Genomic DNA, 20,733 nt, shown 5'->3' with positions numbered 1-20,733 from the left:
AACATCCGGGTCCGTTCGCCTCGTCCTAGTGAGGACGTGGCAGCTCCGGAGGCCGAGGCCTCCGTGCGCGGGGGAGGCACTTCCGGCGGCGACAGGACGGCCGGCTCGGAACCGGAAGTGGGGCCTGAGAGTCGCGACGCCGGGAGCGCAGCCGGGACAGGCGCTGGAGCCGGAGCCGGGTGAGGCCCTCGAGACGGGGGAGAGGTCGAGGACAGGGGGGCCGAGAGGAGGCTGGGGAGTGACGAGTCAGACTCCACGTCCTGGGGGCCCTTCCCGAGCGAGCCCTGTGCGCAGAGGAAGGGAGGAGCCCGGGGGCGGGGCTGCGGCCGGGCGGGAGTGTACTGGGCCGGGACCCCATCACCACCGGCCTTCACTCCCTTTGCCTCAGCCCGGGCCGAGTGCCCCACCTGGGCCGGCCTCCTTTGGTCCCCCGAGTCTGCAGCGTGGGGGTCACCCAGCCCGGAGTTCTCTTTGACCGGAAGAGGTGATCCGATCCAGCCTGCCCACCCTCCCACCCTTTAGCCCCGGCAGTCGGCTGCGGACCCACCGTCAGGCCGCTTGGGTCCTCCGGGTTCTTTCTCTGCCTTCCGAGTCCAGGGGAAGCCGCCCCGCCCCCTCGGGAGTGGGACCCGGCTCCCCCCTGGCGTGTGGCTCGTCTCTCTCCGCCTCCGACCTCCCCTTTTCTCCTGCTGACAGCCCGTGCCGCAGGGGTGGCCGGAGCGCTCCTGCTGACCCTTGCCCGGAGCAGGAGGGTTGGAGGCGGGGCGGCGATTAGGCTTGCTGCTGCTAAACCATCAGGGCAGATGCTGTGGGGTTGTTCGTTGGACGTTATTTAGCCTTGCTCTGCGCTGGGCACTGGCAACGCAGAGACAAAGTGATCATCTCTCAAGCATCATGAGTCTGGTTGGGTTGGGGGGGGGTGAAGAGGAATCTACTTGAATTGTATTGTGGATGTAAGTAGTCTTTCTGAACTGATTGTGTCAGCGTGAGCCAGGCTGGAGAAGTACCAGACAACTTGGAAATTGGGGTTACTGCGAACTGTTCGCACAGTGAGAGACAGGGTAGGGGCTCCAACCGTATCCTGACTCAGAGCAGAGACTCACAGAGGACTTTGTTCCAGAGCAGACATCTAGGTAGTCTCAGCCCTGCTTTGGGCCCAGTGTCACTTCCATATGATGCAACTTTGGAAAACTAGTTTCTGAATCTTGCCTATCCCCTTTCCCCCTTTTTTCCTGCTCTGCAGGTGATTCCAGGTTGGGGATGCACTCAGGATGAATATCAATCAGCCAGCTCCCCCTGGGGTGCCGTATGGACAGCCTCAGCCTGGCTACGCTGGATATCAGTCCAGCTACGGTGGGCAGCCAGGACCTATGGTCCCCCCTAGTCCTTATGGAGCTTACAATGGTCCAATGCCAGGCTATCATCAACTGCCTCCCCCAGGTATGTGTTTGAGTTACTTGTAAGTTATGAGGTGGTGGGGGCAGCATCGTATTGAGGAGCTTTCTTTATGTGTGCCACTTAGCATCTCCTCTTTCCTATTTCTGGTTCTTGTTCACCTTTGTGACATTTAATGGGTGTGTAGCTTCCATGTTGTATGTATTGATAATTCACTGCTTACAGGTATCGCTATGAGGTAGTATTCTAATTTCCTTGGACTTCCCTCCAGTCTGGGCACACTGGCAAGAACTAGCCGGGGAAGGGGCATGGCTACCTAGATACCCAGTTGCTTTACAAGACTGGGTGGTAGGAGCCTTGTTGTTCTGTGTCCTATTTTGGTCTACCTTGAGAATTCCTGAACTGTTCCTGGTGATTGGGTTAGGTTCTTCAGGATTGACTAGGTATAAGGACTGGAGGAACTGGATGTTTGATAAAAAGGATAGAGTTTACACATCTGAGTTTGTGGACCATTTATAAATTGCTGCTGAGATCATTTGCTTCTGTCACAGCCTTATTTCAGGCACCTTGGTCTTTTGGGTACCATGTGTGTTTGGAGGACTTTGAAAAATCACTCTGACATTCAGTATAGGGTTCATGTTTTATTAGAATTCTCCTTCAGGAAGTGTAGCACTGATTGTGTGAGCAAATGGGATTCTGTATCTTATTTCAAGTAACTCAGAGGAACATTTTAGAGAAAAGAATACATCTTTGGTGTGTGCCAAACTCAGTTTTTTTAATGGCAATGAGGTGAGACCACTGAGGACTGGTGGAAGAAATGTGAAAAATGAGAACAAAGTATTGGAATTCAAAGTTGGCAATGTAGAGACTGACTTGAGGTGAAAAACAAGTTCTCAGATTTGTAATATGTCCCTGCTCTGTTCTGGTTTGGGACTTTGGTCATGACAGAGTCCACCTGAGGCTTCTAATTCCTAATATATCACCAGTGCTTTCCTGATAACCCTGTGAAGTAGGTAAAATAAGTGTCCCTGTTTTCCAGATGAGAAAAATGAGGCTTACAGTGTTTAAAATGATTTGGTCTCAACGCTAGTAAATAGAACCACTGGAACCAGCCCTCAGGTCTTGACTTCTAGGTTCTTTTAAATATGTCATGATGCTTCTGGTTTATCTTGTCTCTTCTGGTGTCTCTACCTCCACTGAGAGCAGAACAAAAGAAACTGGGCTAGTTTTGTGGAATAATATTCTGATCTGGATTAAGGAGACTTGAGTTTCACCTCTAGCTCTGATGGTTACAAATAATCTATATATGACCTTAGGCAAGTCATTTTAATTTCACTGAGTATTGTTTCTTTATTATTTGAGCAGATTAGATTAGATGATCTCCAAGGCCCTAACCATCCCTTAAATTCTGTGATGCTAACTGTGAAGGCAGAACAGAAGTGGTAGAAGAAATGAATATGGAGTTTCTTTATGGGGAAAGGGGGAGTGACTGGTGGAGCTGCTCTTAGAACTTCTTAAGGGTGTAGAGGGAAGGTTATTTCTTTTCTTAGAGATAGAAATGGATTCATAGGATCATAGATTTAGATCTGGAAGGGTCTAAGGGTTCATCTAGTCCAAATTCTTCATTTGATAGAGTTGGAAACTGAGGCCTGGAGAATTTAAGCAGTTTGTGCAGTCACACAGTATGTGTTAGAGCTGAAGTTCCAGTCTGACTCTTCTGGCTCCAAAACAAGCCTTCTTTCCATTGTACCCTATGGCCAGTGGGGTCAGGAATGGCATACCTTGTGAGAGGAGACTAGGGATAGGGTACAAAGGAGAAGCCATTGGGGGAGGCCTGGCTGAGATGTGCCAGAGACCCAGAGTGAGAAGGTGAAGAGTAGGTGACACAGTGGTGGCTTCCCTACCCTCACCCTCTCCTTCACACACCTTCATTGCCAAGGTGTGTGCCATGCCCTTTATAATTTATCAAGTTGCTATTCCTTAGTTTGGATGCTTTTTCCTAGGAATTGTTAACATCTGATCTGTGAAAGGGCAAAACTGTAAAAAAATTGGGAGAGTATAGGAGTCAGGTCAAGTCATTGAGCATTTGTTAAGTGTTTACTATGTGCCAGAAATTGTGCTAAACTCTGGGGAGAGAGAGAAGCATAAACAGGCACTGTCCTTATGAAGCTCACATTCTGATGGTGAAAGCAACCTGCAAACAACTGTGTACATACAAGATATACACAGAGCAAACTGGAAGTGATCTCAGGAAAACACTGGCCTGTAGGTCAGGGGAGAGGGTTGAAAAAGGCCTCTTGCAAAAGATGGTATTTAAAGAACACTTGAAGAAAGCCAGGAGGCAGAGATGAGGAAGGATAGAATTCTGGCATGTGGGGGACAGCAAATGAAAAGGCTCATAGTTGAGACATGGCGTATCACATACAAGGAACAGTAAAGGGGCCGATGTTAGATCATAGCGTACATGGAGTAAAGTATGAGAAAACTGGGAAGGTTGGAAGGAGCCAGATTGGGAAGAGCATTGAAAGCCAACAGAAGATTTTCCATTTGATCCTGGAGGTAATAGGGAGGCACTGAAGTTTATTGAGTTGGGGGATGGTAGGATGACATGATCAGAGATCTAGGCTGTAGGAAAATGAATGGTGGTGGAGTGGAGAAGAGACTTGAGGAAGGTAGGTGGAGCAGGGAAGGCTGTTGCCTGGACTTGAGATGATGAGGGCAACTGTTGAAGGTATAAGGGAAGGTAGAATCCATAGGAATTGGCAACAGATTCAATATGAAGATCGCAGAAGGGTTTTGTGACTGAGAGAGGGCTCAGCCAGTGACACTGATAGGGTAAGGGGGTAGCTTGCTGTTCAGGGTTCCAGGACAAGAATGGCTTCCATGGCTGGAGTTGACAGTCAGCAGTGTCATCTTCACTGTGAGGCGGCAGGAGTGGCCAGTAGGTGCCTGAGCTTGCTGATCCTTATTTAAGTCTCTGGTCCAGGATAGAAGAAAGGAGACCTTTTGATAATTCACTGAGTTTCTGTCCATTCCTCTCAGGTATGCCAAGAGCACCACCTTCCTCGGGAACACCCCCAGCCTCTACTACAGCCCGAGTTCCTAGTGGCCAGTCTGCATATGGCCAGTTTGGCCAAGGAGATGTGCAGAATGGGCCAAGCTCCACTGTTCAGATGCAGAGGTAAGTGTTTGTGTCACCCTTGGTTAATCTCAGATGAATAGGTCGGCAGATCATATTCAGGCTATGTGAGAAGTAGACAGTGGTGCGAGTGTGTCTCTGTCTATTCCCTTTTCAACTCTCTCCTTTCCTCCCCTTTCTTGACCTATTTCCCTTCTCCACATGATTTTATTTGTCTCATTTCCTTTCCTCAGTCTTCTGCTATTGCTGGTATACTGGCTTCTTAGCTAGGATTCTGTTTCACATTCTCTCCTTTGAGCTCTAGGCTCTCTGCCACTGGATTTTTTTTTTCTTATCTAGACACCATTCAGCGGTTAACATTACTGTCCTTACTGAGTCTGCCCTTAGGAAAGAATAGGAAAGGGCCTTGAAATCCCCTAGTCACTAGGCTCTGTGTAGGGATGGCTGGACTTGGGCCAGCCTTGTCCCAAAGCAGCCCCTCCATTTCCCAGAGGCAGAGGCAATGAGGACTGGAATGTAACTTGTGAGGGGTGTAGCAGGAAGGCCCAGATGAGAAATCATCTGAACCATTTGGCAGGGCAGTGCCCGGGACCTACGGGAGCCTTTTCCACTAGTGCACTGTTTTGTTTTTTAGTTAATGAAGGCCCCAGAATTTAAATTTATACATTGGGGTGAAAGAAAGTGAGGGGAAACAGTCTGGGAAACTTACTGACCTTTGTTAGCTGAACATGTGGCAAGTGACCTTTATCTTCTTGGGGCCATGAGATAAATATGTTTGATAAGAATTGAATGAGCTCTTAATCATCCATGCTAATGCAAGGGTGGTTGATGAAACAGGTATCTATTGGGTACCAACTCTGTGCTTAATGAGGTAGGTTCCAGAGATTACAAAGTATATATAGTCTTGTCCACAGTGTAGTAGGGAAGATAAAGCTAATAGGAATAAAATAATACATAACAAAATTCTAAAAGTAAAACATTATATATGAATATCGTTAATTGTGGGTTACAAATTAAAGAAAGAGGTGAGAAGGTAAAGTCTTCATGGTAATACAGTCTACTTTAGCATAGCGTTTGGGATGACAAGTCTGTCTGGGCTTCTGTCCAAGGGAGTTTTTTTCCTCACAAAAACACCCAGAAGGACCTTGTTATATCATAGTCTTCTCATATGTACTCCAAGGGTAGCATTTTAGCCAGGCTCCTTTAAATTACTTTGATCTAACTTTCAAACAACAAGATCAATTAAACATAACAGAACTGTTGACAGTTCAAATTTAAAACATACAGTATGTCCATGATCACTTAACAAATAATTCTTCTGTTTGTTATTCTCATTTTAAGGCAGCAGGAATACCACTCTGCCCCTTAGTACTTAACAGAACTTGGACAAGTAAACTAGTCTCTAGTGACCTCTACTTTCTACTTTGTGAAACAAGGAGTTGAAGAGCCTTAAAAGTCCTTTCAACCTGTGATCTCTTGCGATTCATCTTTCTGTATAGAATTTTTTCTCACTGTTTCTGCTTTTTCTACTTGATGCTACTTCATAGAAACTTTCCAAATACGTTTAGTCTTATATTTATCATATCTAATGACAACATGACCCCTCAGTTCAGAACTTCCTTTCGACTCTTACTTGCTATGTGGCCATGGCCTGGTCACAGCCTGTCTGAACCTAAGGCATCTCTCTAAGACCTGTTTTCTACATTTTAGAAGGTTTAAAATTTGTACTGGTTCACCACTGAAATCACAGGTCCTTGATGTGCCATTGTAGTACACTGGTAGTCCACTTCATTACTGATATGTTATCATTCATTCAGCCATTCACCAGATGCAGAGTATATATCTCTATTTATGAAAATTCATTTCTAAATAAATTTCCATCCATGTCTAATGTATATCTTAAGTTTTATAAGAATGTTCTTGGAGTATATCTCTATTTATGAAAATTCATTTCTAAATAAATTTCCATCCATGTCTAATGTATATCTTAAGTTTTATAAGAATGTTCTTGGAGTATATTCCTAAGTAAGGCATTGTTTGGTTAAATTTCATGATTCTTGTTAAGTTATATATAAAAAGATTCTCATTTTCAGTTCTAGCAGCAATGTGTGTACATGGTTTTTACAACTCTTTTAGCAATGAGTGTTCTCAACGTATAATTTGAAATGTGGTTTTGTATTAGTAGTTGAATAGTGGCTCTGAAACAAATGTGCATGGCTGATTTTTTTTGTTGTTGTTGAGTTGTGTCCAAGGCTTTGTGACCCTCTTATGTCAATGCTGTCCTTGAGGTGTTCTTGACAAAGATACTGGATTGATTTGCTATTTCCTTCTCCAGTGGATTAAGTAAGGCAAGTAGAGAGAGATTGATAAATGACTTGCCCAGGGTTACATAGCTAGTAAGTGTCTGAGACCAGATTTAAACTCAGATCTTACTCCAGGCCCAATGCTCTATCCCCTGAGCAACCTAGCTGCCTCTATGTCTGAAGTTAGAAAAAGGCAAAATATTTTAAAGTAATGTATGGAACGATGTATGGAACGAAGTAATTGATGAAGAACCAGTTTAGGAGGAGTTGAAAAGTTTTTTACCCTCCTCCACAGTCAACTGACATTTGAAAGGATCACCTCTTATACTCATGCAACATATCAGCCTAAAATGAATTGCTCCCTGAATTTGTTTACCTTATGGCTCACACCTGTATTTTGAGAAGAAATCTCAAATTGCATTCATTTGACCAGTATACTGTTAGTATAATTCAGTGCTCCTTCACTCCTAGCCCTTGGACTGTTGACTACCATACTATGGCAGTAACATTGGTGATGGGCTTAGGCAGAGAAGGTAGTGATGTCATGATCATGCACCCTGAAGTTCAGAACTACATTTGCCATAAATGCCACCAAAAAAATGTTTCACAGTATTGTCTTATGAATATTTAACCCAATACCTCATTGAAGTGAGGAGATAATTTTGAATTCTTGAAGGCTTTGACATTAGAGTACAGTCTCTGGTGGGTCTCTCCCAGGTGAAAAAGCTTGGAATGTGATCTCAGTGATACTATTTACAGATACTGTTGTCTAAGGACCAGTCTAATTCAATTTGGAGCTTTACCACCAGGTTGGCAGCTGTGTGATGTCTTTTGGGAGATGGGTGGAAAGGTCATAGGATCTCTTAATGACCATCTGCTAAATTAGAGGGATTACAGTGAAATATCTACCACACCAGTGAAATCACAGATCCTTGCTATATTGAAAAAGTTCACAATTTGGATAATCAAGAAGTTGTACCATTTGTGTGTAGATATGAAAGGGAAAATGAAGTCTTAGCAGAGCCTAGGCTAGGGGAAAAAGGGATAAGGTAGTTTGGGGCCAGGGAACCTAGATGTCATTATTACCTCTTTTCTTATCTCTCCTCAGGCCCCCTGTGTCTCAGCCATTTGTGCCAGCCCCAGTGGCCTCTCTGGTGAGCCAGCCAGCTGCATTTCAACCCTATGGCCCTCCCCCAACCGGTGCACAGGTTACCACTCAGATGGCAGGAATGCAGATCAGTGGCCCAGCTGCCCCTCCTCCTTCAGGGTTAGGCTATGGTGAGTGCCTGGGGGTGCAAAGACTGTATTTCCTTCTTTTTTCTCCCTGTCCCCCAAGGGATGGAGGAAAGAACATTTATTAAGCTCTTACTGTGTCCAAAGTGTAAACCTTGATCCTATAAATAGAAAAGTAGGAGCTCCTCTAATGGATGATAAAGCACAAGTAAGTTTCAGTTTTACAGTCAGATGAGAAGGCACAGCATCTTTAGGGTGCAATGGCAAAGCAGGTGTCATGCACCTTTAATGACATTTCCATTAATTAAACTGTACTAGCTTTTTATATGGAACCACTGGACACTGCCAAGCACTTTGCCATTGAGAGTTTTGTTTTCCAGGTCTTTGGTAGCTATGGTTGATATAAGCTAGAAGGTTCTGTGATGGGTTCCTTAACTCTACTTTCCTTTGCCTCTTGATATCAAAAAAAATAGGATAATTATAGTCATCTGTGCTGTGTGGCTAGAAAAGCAGCTTGTTAAATAAGCAGGAATTAGGGTAGTAACTTACCCTCTTTTGTTTTTCAGGGCCTCCACCTACATCAATGGCTTCAGCTTCAGGAAGTTTTCAAGGCTCCAATCTATATGGCTCTTACCCTCAGAACCTGGCTCCACCCACTAGCCTGACCCAGGCTCACCCTGGTGCCCAAACCCCGCAACGCTCTACCCCTATGCAGGCTTCTAGTTTCCCACCCTCAGCAGCAGGGGGCCCCAGACCTCCTTCAATTACTGGACCATCCATGTCTGGACAGAGCTTTGGGGTGCCCCCAGTGAGCCAGTCCAACCATGCATCCTCCCCTCCCCCACAAGCTCAGCCCCCAGTGCCTGGCCCCCCAGGACCACCACCTCCTATGCACTCCTCCCAGCCAGGCTATCAGCTACAACAAAATGGTGAGTCTCCCCCACACTGGCTTTGTCAGAGCTGGGGGCTCTGGCCATCCGTGTGCTATGAATTTAAGTACTATTTGTTTGACTAGTCATTTTCTATATGGGATAGAAGGTAGACTGTCAGCAGCTCTCCTTCCCAGGAGTTTATTATAATTTTGATAATTGTGTTGACAGAACACTTGGAGATTTACAGAGTATTTTCTTTCCATAACCTTTGGAGATAGAATAGGCAGTGCAAGTATTGACTCCATTTAACATAGGGAAACAGGCTTAGGAAAGTTAAGGCACTTGCCCAGGGTTGCACAGCTATTAAGCATCTGATCCAGGACTTAGGACTCCAAGATTAGTTAGTATTCTTTACACTTGATTTTTCCAAGTTGGTGGTGAGTGAGCTGTATCACTGTACCTTAGTATTTATCTCTTTTGTTTGTGCAATGCTTTAGGCCTTGTGGGAGAGGATAGGGAGGAAGTTATGGGGTTATAATCCTCATACCTTTCCCTCACAGGCTCCTTTGGACCACCTCGAGGCCCTCAACCCAACTATGGGGGGACCTACTCCGGAGCACCCAACTTTGCCAGTCAACCGGGGCCTCCTCAGCCACCTCCCCCGAAGCGCTTGGATCCTGACTCCATCCCTAGTCCTGTAGGTACACTGTCTTGTGACCATGGCTGTTTGTGCACGTGTGCCATGAATAGTGTCTATGTGTGTACCTGTGTGTGTATTGTGCATGCTAAGCTGGAGAGAATTGGAACAAATCTTAAGAAACATTGCTCAGTTCTTTTCCCTCACCATCTTTTTTTTTTAGGGTTTAGAGTAAATTTTGGTTGTTATTATTTGCAATAAGGGGGATAGGGTTCACATAGTGTGAACCTCCAAGGTTTGTGGAGCTGTGGTATTCTTTGGTGAGATATGTCACTATTAGATACACCTTGGAAGTCTTGGGAACTGATTACTTCATCTTTGGAGCATGAACTGAGACAATTTCTCCTACACTTGAAATCTGGTTAGAAAGTACTCTTCCTCCCTGGAACATTTCTGTTTCATTGATACTGAGGGAAGTTTTTCCCCTATTTATTACGGGAATATGAATTGAAAGGCCTATAGCAGAAGTACTTCCTTTCAGAAAGTGAGTGAATTTTATCCCTAAAGTGGTTGGAGACTTGAGAAATACTAAGACTTAGACTGGGTGCCAGGGAGCTGCTCTCTCTTGAATCTGCCCCCTGACCATTCTAGTTACAGCAGTTGGTGTGTTGCTTACTCTCTAATACTTTAAAGTTATACTATTCCATCATGTTTTCTTCCTACTCTCTGTGGGGTTGGTCCCCAGGGAGGAGCTACTACTGTGATGGCAGCCTGCCTGACTGAGGATAGAGTGAGCAAAACTTTCCTTAGGTAATTGGAGTAATTTTGGAGCCATAGAAGACCAGTTGGTTTGAGATCATTCCACTGAATCTCCTTGGTGGCTGGCTACCTGCTTGGTGACTGGTCAAGTGGGAACGGCCCTTTTCCTTCCTGGAACATCTCTGCCTGCCCAGCTCTTCCCTATACTCTCCCTGCTTGGCATTCATGTGTACCCTGTTCTTTGTCCTCCTGCATCACACCCTGAGGCGCCAGAGCCTTTGAGCTGGGAGGCCAGGGACACGGGCTGTTCCACACCCAGACAGAACCTGGTGTCATGATGTTTTCAGAGCTCCAGATGTATGTGTCTGACTCCCTCAGGACTGAGAGAAGTAACATCTGCTTGTTCTTTTGTTTCTCTGTGTGTCCTTTTGCTGCCTTTATTATTAAAACACAAACTAAAAGCAACTCAATGAGCTGCCTCCTCAGCAGAAAACCAGGCACAGAATAGACCCCGATGCCATTCCTAGCCCAGTAAGTCCGGGGGTGGGGAGTGCGCGTCTTTTCCGTGTTGGTGGTGCCACCCATGCATGCTGTGACTTCAGCTTCACTTCATTCACTGTGTTCAGTCCTTCCCCACTTCCTTTCATCCTTCAACCCACCCATCCTCCCACTGGCAGGAACAGCATGCATGTCTCTGCTTACTGTGTTACAAAGAAAGTAGAGGTCTGGGGAGAGCAGCACATGAAGAATGGGGGTGAAGTTTCTAGAAAACTGTTAATATAAGTAAGCCACCATTCCACTCATCTCACGTGATTAATGCCCCCCTTCACTCCCAGCTTCCCTGAAGCATACCCAGTAAGACTGGGTGAAAATAGAGGTCAGATTTTCCTCATTTTGATGCTGGTTTACCTATTGTGGATGAGTGTCAAGCCTCTTTAGGGGCAGTGGTCTACAGGGCCTTGGTGCTTTGGGACTAAACTGTCTATAAGGAACCTGCCCGCTTGGGTTGAGGGGGTGGGGTACCTAGTTCTGGACCTCTTCCTCATGAACTCTTGGATATTGTTGACTTCAACTCTTCCTCTGCTATGGAGGACTGTGGAATATGAGATAGGGGAATCAGAAGCATGTCTTCTTATCCCTTACTGTTGGCTTCATTTACCCCTTCCTAGGGTGACTGAAGATGACTATGCTGGTCATGAATGTCATCACTGGCCCACCAAATTTTTCTCCTTTTCCTTCAGCATCTTTGTAGAATAAAAGAAAGCTTTGGACTAAAATAATGTTCTCTATTCCACTGTAAAGATTAATGGGGGGGAGGGTCTTAGGATCAGGGTTGGAGTAGCACGATGCAGCATCTTTCCTGTGCTCATGTCTAATGCTCCTTTGAGACAAAGGCAGCATTTGTTCCCCTACCTACCTCACCATTTATCCTCTGCTCTTCCATTGAGTGTGGGGTCATTTCAGGTAGATTCATTTTCACCTTGTTACCATTTGTTTTCCTTCTGACTCCAAATGTGACTTATGGGAAAGAAAGGGAAGTCATGTTGGGGACAGGGAATCTGATCAACCTATTTCTATTTGGATTGCCCTAGAATCATCAAGAGAGGTTGGTCAGGGTGGGATTAAACATTTGTGGGGGTTAAATGATTTCATTACCTAGCCCATCAACACCTGATATACCCCTCCTCCCTCCCCCAGTTTTGCCTGATCAAAATGCTGCTGGTTTAAGAGTGGGGATTACCTAGGGTGGGGATTGGGTTTATAACCCATTCATTGATATCTCAATGAAAGGGGATCTAGTTTAAGAGGTTGGGTGTGGATAGGTATGTTGCTTGGTGAATCATCAGTCTGTTGCACCACTCTGCTGTCTTCCATTTCTTGGCTTTCTGTGGTCTAGTTTCTTCCTTTTTACATTTACCCTATTCTCCTTATTCCTGCAGATCCAGGTAATTGAAGATGACAGGAATAACCGGGGGTCAGAGCCATTTGTCACTGGAGCACGAGGCCAAGTTCCACCCCTTGTTACCACCAACTTTCTAGTGAAAGACCAAGGTGAGCAGGGCACTGACACCTTTCTACGAAGTCCCCATCCCTGAGGGGCATTCATAATTTGGATGGAGGTACCATGGTCCACAGCTTGAGAATAGGTTTTTGTCATGTCTCAGCAGGACATACCCCTTATGGTAAGAAACAAGGCCACTTTTGGTGTGGTTGTAGTCTGTGGATAGGGGTGGTCTAAATCTGGCTCTCTAACTTTCCTTTAGGAAATGCAAGTCCCCGATATATCCGGTGTACATCATATAACATCCCTTGCACATCTGACATGGCCAAGCAGGCTCAGGTGCCACTAGCAGCTGTCATCAAGCCACTGGCCAGGCTGCCCCCTGAGGAGGTGAGTGTTCTGGGTTGGGAGGGATCCAGGAGGGATCCTCTGGGTGATCAGGAAGGTGGGAGTAAATAATAGTAAAAAGAGTCATCATTTATTTAGCACTTTAAGGTTTGCAAAGTGCTTTACATAGACTGTCTTATTTGCTAGAAGAATCCAATTATTATTAAGCCCATTTACAGTTAAGGAAATGGCTTAGAGAGGTTAAGGGATTTCCCCAGGGTCACACAGCTAGTGTCCTGGGCATGATTTGAGCTTGAGTCTTTCCTGACTTCAGCACTCTGCGTACTATTCCACCTAATTGTAGAGGGAGATGGCATTTTGGTTGTATGGATAGAACTGAAGGCCTCATTGCTTTTCATTCTGAGGCCTATGTTTAGAAGGAGTTATAGAGATGACACTGGGTAGGGGGATTTGGAAGTTCCAGCCAGTCTGACAAAAGACATTTGGTTTGGGTAAGTGAGGTGGGAGTAGGGAAGGTGGAATTTGAGGATCCAGTTCTAGGGAGTTTAGACATAGCTGATACCTCAATTTTTTTCTCTTGTCATCGTCCAAACATGAATGAGTCAGGGGAAGGCAATCTTTCTCTTCTGTCTGGATTCTTATCTTGTTACACAATCCCTTAACAAATAGAATACTTAGATAAGGAGAACCAAGCAGCTGCCAAATAAGACCCTGGTGGGAGGATCTATAGCACGTGTATCCCAAAGGCCTCACAAACCCTCCTGGACGGGTGGGGGGAGGTGGTTGAGTGTGGCCTTATGTCGATGACTATTCCCATCCTAACCCATTTAGTTTTGGAAGGGTTGTGCTAAGTTTGGCTAAAGATTTTAGAGTTTCCCCAGAGGCCCCTGCTTCCCATCTCTGTTTTACTTGATGTATCTGTCTGCTCTAGTCTTAGGGAGATAGTTGAGTACTTGGCTGGAAGATCTTCACCTGCTCATGTTCATCAAACTCAAGGGAACAACAGGAGTCACTGATACTTAGGAATGGTGGAGGGCAGGAGTCATAGATACTTAAAGGGGAGGATAGGAGTCAGAAGTATTTAGAGGAAGGGCAGGAATCTTCCCTATTTATGGGGAGTTGAGGGTAGAGGGCAAGGAGTCTTAAATGCTAAGGGGGAGGAATGAGAGTCTCAGGGGGATCTGAAGTAAAAGCTCCCAGAAGAATCTGGGAATTTCCATCTTGGTTTCTGTCATAGCCCTCAGCTAAATGGGACCAGCACAGCTAGTGTTCAACTCTCCAAGGAGGGAATTGATTTTATGGATGGGGAGGTTACAGGACCTATCCTTTGAGGGACATATTTCCTGTGATCATTGTTCCCTTCCCCTTTTCCCTTCCTCCTTCCATCTCTGCCCTTTGCCCCTCCCCTCCCTCCAGGTTGTTGTTTTTCCTCTCCCCTGCCCAATGCCCAACCCTCTTGTCACCCCCACCCTAGTTCCCCTGTGTCTCAGCTCCTCCCCTCTCTTCTCTAGGCCCCTCCATATGTTGTGGACCATGGGGAATCAGGCCCTGTGCGCTGCAATCGCTGCAAAGCCTACATGTGCCCCTTCATGCAGTTCATTGAAGGTGGAAGGCGGTTCCAGTGCTGCTTTTGCAGCTGTGTTACTGAAGGTCAGTCTGTGGACAGGGTCTGGGAGGGGTATGTCTGGGGCTACAACAGCCAAGTCAGTAATTGCCCCATCTGAAGAGTATTGGGAAAATTTGAGAACATATGGGAATAAGATTATGAGTTCGAAGAACTCATATAAGAACTCAGTATAGGCCACCTCTTCCTTATTCAATGGAAATTGATTAAGTGGTTTTCTTGGTGCCCTTTGACAGTTCCTCCCCAGTATTTCCAACACCTGGATCACACTGGTAAACGTGTGGACTTCTATGACCGTCCTGAGCTTTCCCTGGGCTCCTATGAATTCCTGGCTACTGTGGATTACTGCAAGGTGAGGTCAAGAGAGAAGTAGAAAGGTGGCTCAGTCTGGGTACATCATATTTCTTTTCCATTTCATCCTCATGCTCCTCAGGCAGTCTGTTGATAACTCTCCTTTCCCCATGCTTCCTTCTACCTCAGAACAACAAGTTCCCTCATCCCCCTGCCTTCATCTTCATGATTGATGTCTCCTACAATGCTGTTAGGAGTGGCCTTGTCAGGCTCCTCTGTGAGGAGCTCAAGTCACTATTGGACTTCCTACCCAGGTGAGGGATAGTGAGCTTAATTCCCTCCTTCCCCCCAGGGTGGTGGGAGGTCTGGACTGTTATTGTGACCATTGGCCTGATCCGCTTCTGGGGGATGGGGTGGCTGGCATGTAGGAGAGGAGTATCTGCTGAAGAGTATCCTATCCTACAGGGAGGGTGGTGCAGAGGAGTCGGCCATCCGTGTTGGCTTTGTCACTTACAACAAAGTGCTGCACTTCTATAATGTGAAGAGTTCCTTGGCCCAGCCACAGATGATGGTGGTGTCAGATGTGGCTGACATGTTTGTGCCACTGCTGGATGGTTTCCTGGTCAACGTCAGCGAGTCTCGAACAGTCATCAACAGGTGGGCTCCAGGGCCAGTTGTTTGTGTCATCATGGCCTATGGTGGGGGGGGCTAGAGGGAGGGAAGAGGAGGGCTGTTTATTGGGTCCCTGGTAGGATCTTGTTTTCAGTTTCTAATTTCTCTAGTCCATCTTTCACATTGCTACCTGAGTAATCTTTCTAACATATTCTTCTGATTAAGTTGTCCTGCTAAAAAACTTTTTGTGCTCCTCATTGCCTCCTAAATAAAGTAAAAACTTAGGCTGCCTTTTAAGGCTTTCCAGTCTGGCTCCCAGCATGCATTTCTATACATCCACCCAGAGTCTGTGTGGATACTACTGCTCTTTAATTCAATTCAAAACTATTCAATAGCTTTCTTTTCTTGTAAGGACCACCTCAGCTGCCTTCTTCCCCCACCCTCTTCTAACAATCTGAAAGGCAGCTTTTTTTTCTCCAAATTTCTCATTGTCTTTTTGACTTCTCCTTGGTACTTATATTCTGTTCTTATAGTTAGTAGAGTACAGTTCCTGATGGTAAGTTTCCTGAGGGCAAGGGCTGTGTTATGTTATGTTTGCATCCCTAGTGCTTGACACAGTGCCTTGCACATAATAACGTGCCTGATTGAATTGTAATTGGGAATACAGTCTGGGGTTGGAGGCTTTGGTGGTTGGCCCCAGATGGGTAGAAAGATGATGGAGGTAGCTGTTTAGACTGACTTTTCTTACTCCTTCAGTTTGCTGGACCAGATTCCAGAAATGTTTGCAGATACAAGGGAGACAGAGACAGTATTTGCCCCTGTGATTCAGGCTGGAATGGAAGCCCTGAAGGTAAGTATAGAACTGTCATGGGGTATTCAGAGTAGTGTGTTTGATGTGACTCCAACTCCTTTGGGGATTGTTGTAAACAACCAGCCCCTCAGTGTTGGTTGCTAGAGGGAAGTGTCTGTCTAGCAGGTGTGCTCATGGCTCTTCTTCCTGTCCCATCTATAGGCTGCTGAGTGTCCAGGGAAGCTGTTTTTGTTTCATACGTCTCTGCCCATTGCAGAAGCCCCTGGGAAGCTGAAGAACCGAGATGACAGGAAGCTGCTCAACACTGATAAGGAGAAGGTGGGGTGGGGCGAGTAGGCTTAGATGAGAAATCCCTAAAAACTCTGCATTCCGCTGATCCGTTTCTCTTACCTTCTACTGATCTTTCGATACAACCTCTTTAAGAAATAAGCTGAGATTCATAGTTGCTCCCTGTAGACACGTTACATTTTTTTGTATCTTACACAGTGTTCTATAAGTAATGAAATACTTGTTGACTATAACTCTTTGTCCCTTTTTCTTCTTTTCCAGACTCTGTTCCAGCCACAAACAGGCTTTTATCAGTCACTGGCCAAGGAGTGTGTGACCCAGGGCTGCTGTGTGGACCTATTTCTCTTTCCTAACCAGTATGTAGATGTGGCCACCCTTGGGGTAGTACCCCACCATACTGGTGGCTCCATCTACAAGTATACTTGCTTCCAGGTATGGGCTGTGGACGCTCAGATATACTGGCCAACAACAAAGATGTTGGCATAGCTGGGAGTTTTCTGTCCTACCTGTGCTATAGGCGTGGTGGGGGTCAGGGAGAAAAGCAGTTCATGAAATATTGGGAGGATGGATAGGGATGGCCCATACTGTGAAGGGAATCATTGATGTGACTCATGGCCTGGGAAATTGCAGGTAGAAAGTGACCAGGAGCGCTTCCTCAGTGACCTACGTCGAGATGTCCAGAAGGACGTTGGCTTCGATGCTGTGATGCGAGTCCGGACAAGCACGGGTTGGTCCTGGGATGGGAAGAGGAAACATATAAGAGAGGGAGGTTTTCAGGTGAGGTTTGGGGAGCTGCTTTTATATAGCCTTGATCCTGGCATTGTCTCTGTGACTTCAGGTATCCGGGCTACAGATTTCTTTGGAGCCTTCTACATGAGCAATACAACAGATGTGGAGCTGGCAGGTCTGGATGGGGACAAGACAGTTACTGTAGAATTCAAGCATGATGATCGGCTCAGTGAAGATAGTGGAGCCCTCATCCAGGTTAGGAAATGAAATCCAGCAAGGAAATGTCAGCATGTGTCTCCTTCTGAGAAGCAGTGGTTAAAGGGCCATTCTGAGAGTTCCAGTCATAGTAATTGTGGCTCTGTAACCTTGGGTAAATAACTTCATATTGCCTCAGGCAACTCTCACACTGTCACTTGGCCAACAGTTACTGCTGATAGGTATTGTAGAGGAAATTTCTTTGCCTGTAGTTTCCTACAAAGGTCAATAAAATCACAGGTCCAAACTAACGATACCTCCCCTCTCCCCCTGCCCCCGCCCCCACCCCCCCACTGCAACCAAATTATTCTGCTATCTGTTTGGGGTGGGAACCAAAGAAGGAGGTGGCTTGAGGAAGGGACCCTCTGACTCTTACTCATTTCTGCCCATCCAGTGTGCTTTGCTCTACACAAGCTGTGCAGGGCAACGGAGGCTCCGTATTCACAACTTGTCACTGAACTGCTGTACCCAGCTGGCTGACTTATATAGGAATTGTGAGACTGACACGCTCATCAACTACCTGGCCAAGTTCGGTGAGGGATGGGCATCTGAGTAGGCAGGGAAAATGTTGGGGGACAGAAATCAGAGGTCTGTTGAGTTAAGTTGGATGAAGTGAGTTGTGTGACCATGGGCACGTCACCTAAACTTGTCTTTAAAATGGAGAGAAGAATAGCAGTACTACCTCTTAGGTTGTGGTGAGGATAAAGTGAGATAAATATTCGTAACACATTTGCAAATTTTAAGGCACTGTATAAATGCTGGCTGTTATTACTAGTGTCCTTTATAGCAGGGTGACTTGGAATGATTTGCCTTGTATGCTTTCTCTCTTAGCATACCGGGGGGTACTGAGCAGTCCTGTGAAGACAGTACGTGATGCTCTTGTCAGCCAGTGTGCCCAGATCCTGGCCTGTTACCGAAAGAACTGTGCCAGTCCATCTTCTGCTGGACAGGTTTGTGTGGATGAGAGTTCAGCTTCCATTGGGCTGCAGAGGAGATGAAAAGGGAGGAAGCCTAGGCTGGTTTTGAGAGGCATATTCCCCCAGGGTCCCTAAGTGTCCCTCTTCTCTTCTTCTTCAGCTCATCCTCCCAGAGTGCATGAAGCTTCTCCCTGTTTACCTGAATTGTGTGCTGAAGAGTGATGTCCTGCAGCCTGGGGCTGAGGTCACCACTGATGACAGGGCCTATGTCCGGCAACTGGTCACTTCTATGGATGTGGCAGAAACTAATGTCTTCTTCTATCCTCGACTCCTACCACTGGTGAGGATGAGGGTTGGTATGTGAGCTTCTGCTAGGGAGAAAATGAACTTGGGGGAGAAGGTAGGTACTAGCGAGAGCCTGGCCTGGGAGAGGAGGAGAATCTGAGCAAGTTGGGGTTGTCTTGATTAGGGGTTTACTTGCTCCCAGTGGTCTGATCCTCTTTCTCTCTACTCTCAGACAAAGGTTCCAGTGGAAAGCACTGCCGAACCACCAGCTGTCCGGGCATCAGAGGAGCGCCTCAGCAAGGGAGATGTATACTTACTGGAGAATGGGCTTAACCTTTTCCTCTGGGTTGGGGCCAGCGTGCAGCAAAGTGTTGTCCAGAGCCTCTTCAATGTCCCTTCCTTCAGCCAGATTACCAGTGGTCTGGTGAGTGGCTGGGGTCCCAGGAAATCTGGGAGGGGAAGAGGGTTGTAGGTGATGGTAATGAGCACAACGGCAAAGTACCTTGGACAGGACCTGCTGGTCTTTTCCAAGTATTACAGAGGCATGGGATTGAATTGTTTTTCCTTTGCTTCATGGGTCTATATTCATGACTGGGCTGAAATACAGTAACTTGGCCATAGGGGAAACCATGAATTCTGTTTTCTAGAATGCCCTGCCTGTCCTGGAGAACCCATTGTCTAAAAGGGTGCGTGACCTCATTGATAGCTTCCGTGCACAGAGATCCCGATATATGAAGGTAATAATCTCTTCCCAAGTTTCCCTTGTGTCATTGACTTCTCTGGGTCTAATGGGGCCAAGGATGATCCTGGAGAATAGTGGTGGAGGAGGGATGTTTGGTTGGTTTGCTTCCACCATGCTCCCATGTAATCTCTTCTCTGGCTTTAGCTCATCGTGGTGAAGCAAGAGGACAAGTTGGAGATGTTATTCAAGCACTTCCTGGTGGAGGACAAGAGCCTGAGTGGGGGTGCATCCTATGTAGACTTTCTGTGTCACATGCACAAGGAGATCCGGCAGCTACTGAGCTAGAGGCAGTGGGTACAGGGCAGAGGGCTCCAGGCCAGCTCCCCACAAGTCCCCAGGACAGCAGGGAAATCTGGACAGTTGCATATATTATAAGTCACGTAAGCAGAGATCCCCTCGGTCTCAGGAGGGAGGGGGAGGGGATGGGGAGGGTCTCCCCTCTCTGGGTCCAAGTGTCTCACAACTCAACTATGTCCTGCTACTGGCAGGTACTCCTTTTATCCCCCCTCTTTCCTGCTAACCCTGTCATAATGAATGTAGTTTCTCAGTTCACTGTGTGTGACTCAGTGTTGGGGGTGCAGAGGCACCCAAACTCTGGGAATGCTCTGTGTCCATTTGGGCCAGCCTCTAAGCCAAGAGAGGGGGCAGTAGGAGTGAATGGTGGGGGTCCTGGGGGTTGGGGCAGCCGTCAGCCGGGACAGAAGATTCAGGTGCTGCCTCCGTTTTAGCTGGTTCAGCTCTATATCCGTGACTTCCTATATTAGGGATGATATGTAGGGTGTGCAGAAGCAGGGGTGGGTGGCAGTCCAGGGTTTCCAGGGTCAGCCAACTCTTCTAGGCCCGTGGGAGCAGCAGACACTGGGGGAGGAGGGTAAAGGTGGTGGGAAGGGGGAAGTTGTCAGTCTCCTATGTTTCTTCCCGGCCCCCACTCATGTCTGGTGTTCACTCTGGGTGGAGACCCGGGGGGTTCTTTGCACCCATCCCTTCTCTGCTAGGAGAGCCCGGGAACCTTCGCGGAGGTGGATGGAATTGCGGACCTTTGGGGGGTAGGGAGCGGCGTCACCAAGCCCCTTTCCCGTGGGGGTGTCAAACACTGGATGGTTCTGTAGGGAGCCTGGCCATCAACTTGCAATACCTCACAGAGCCAACCCTCCTGGCCCTGACCCCGCTGCCTGGCCTTGCCCCGCCCCACCCGCCCGGCCCCTCGGCCCCTGGGGCAGAGCTGGAGAGGCGCGATGGACTATGGTGCGGGAGCCGGGCCCGGCCCGGCCCGTCCCGTCCCGTTAGGACAACTGGACCTTTGAACAGACCCAGGTCCAAGGGCAGGCACTGAGCTGGAGGTGGGGGACGCCCCGGACCTCTCACTTCTCCTCACTGGTTTATTTTTTCAATGCATCTTTAATTTGTAAAGAAATAAAATAAATTAAGATGTATTCGATTGCCTGGTTCTTGGTCTTGCCTCCTCCCTGTTGGACTGCTGGAAGGGAGTGG

The 20,733-nt window shown here is 47.0% G+C and overlaps 1 protein-coding gene across 4 annotated transcripts; it reads left to right on the top strand.

Moving 5' to 3' along the window:
- Nucleotides 1-89: 89 nt before the first annotated feature.
- Nucleotides 90-20,675, top strand: SEC24C (SEC24 homolog C, COPII coat complex component). 4 transcript variants are annotated; one of them, XM_072628138.1, is made up of 24 exons: nt 90-179; nt 1,244-1,440; nt 4,438-4,576; nt 7,946-8,115; nt 8,637-8,999; nt 9,503-9,639; nt 10,801-10,869; nt 12,279-12,390; nt 12,603-12,730; nt 14,200-14,338; nt 14,549-14,664; nt 14,793-14,917; nt 15,069-15,260; nt 15,972-16,065; nt 16,228-16,344; nt 16,576-16,746; nt 16,945-17,041; nt 17,153-17,298; nt 17,693-17,831; nt 18,130-18,248; nt 18,376-18,555; nt 18,733-18,924; nt 19,148-19,237; nt 19,387-20,675. In XM_072628138.1, exons 2-24 carry the CDS (start codon nt 1,272-1,274, stop codon nt 19,525-19,527), a joined length of 3,345 nt encoding a protein of 1,114 aa, XP_072484239.1. In that variant the 5' UTR covers nt 90-179; nt 1,244-1,271; the 3' UTR covers nt 19,528-20,675. The 4 variants fall into 4 exon arrangements, with proteins under 4 accessions (XP_072484239.1, XP_072484242.1, XP_072484240.1 ...); XM_072628139.1 differs by lacking the exon at nt 90-179 and adding an exon at nt 363-484; XM_072628140.1 differs by lacking the exon at nt 90-179 and adding an exon at nt 536-1,133.
- Nucleotides 20,676-20,733: the final 58 nt, after the last annotated feature.

This window comes from Notamacropus eugenii, chromosome 1 (genome assembly GCF_028372415.1).
Source record: "Notamacropus eugenii isolate mMacEug1 chromosome 1, mMacEug1.pri_v2, whole genome shotgun sequence".
In the NCBI taxonomy this organism is placed as follows: domain Eukaryota; kingdom Metazoa; phylum Chordata; class Mammalia; order Diprotodontia; family Macropodidae; genus Notamacropus; species Notamacropus eugenii.
This window is presented reverse-complemented; position numbering and strand designations above follow the sequence as displayed.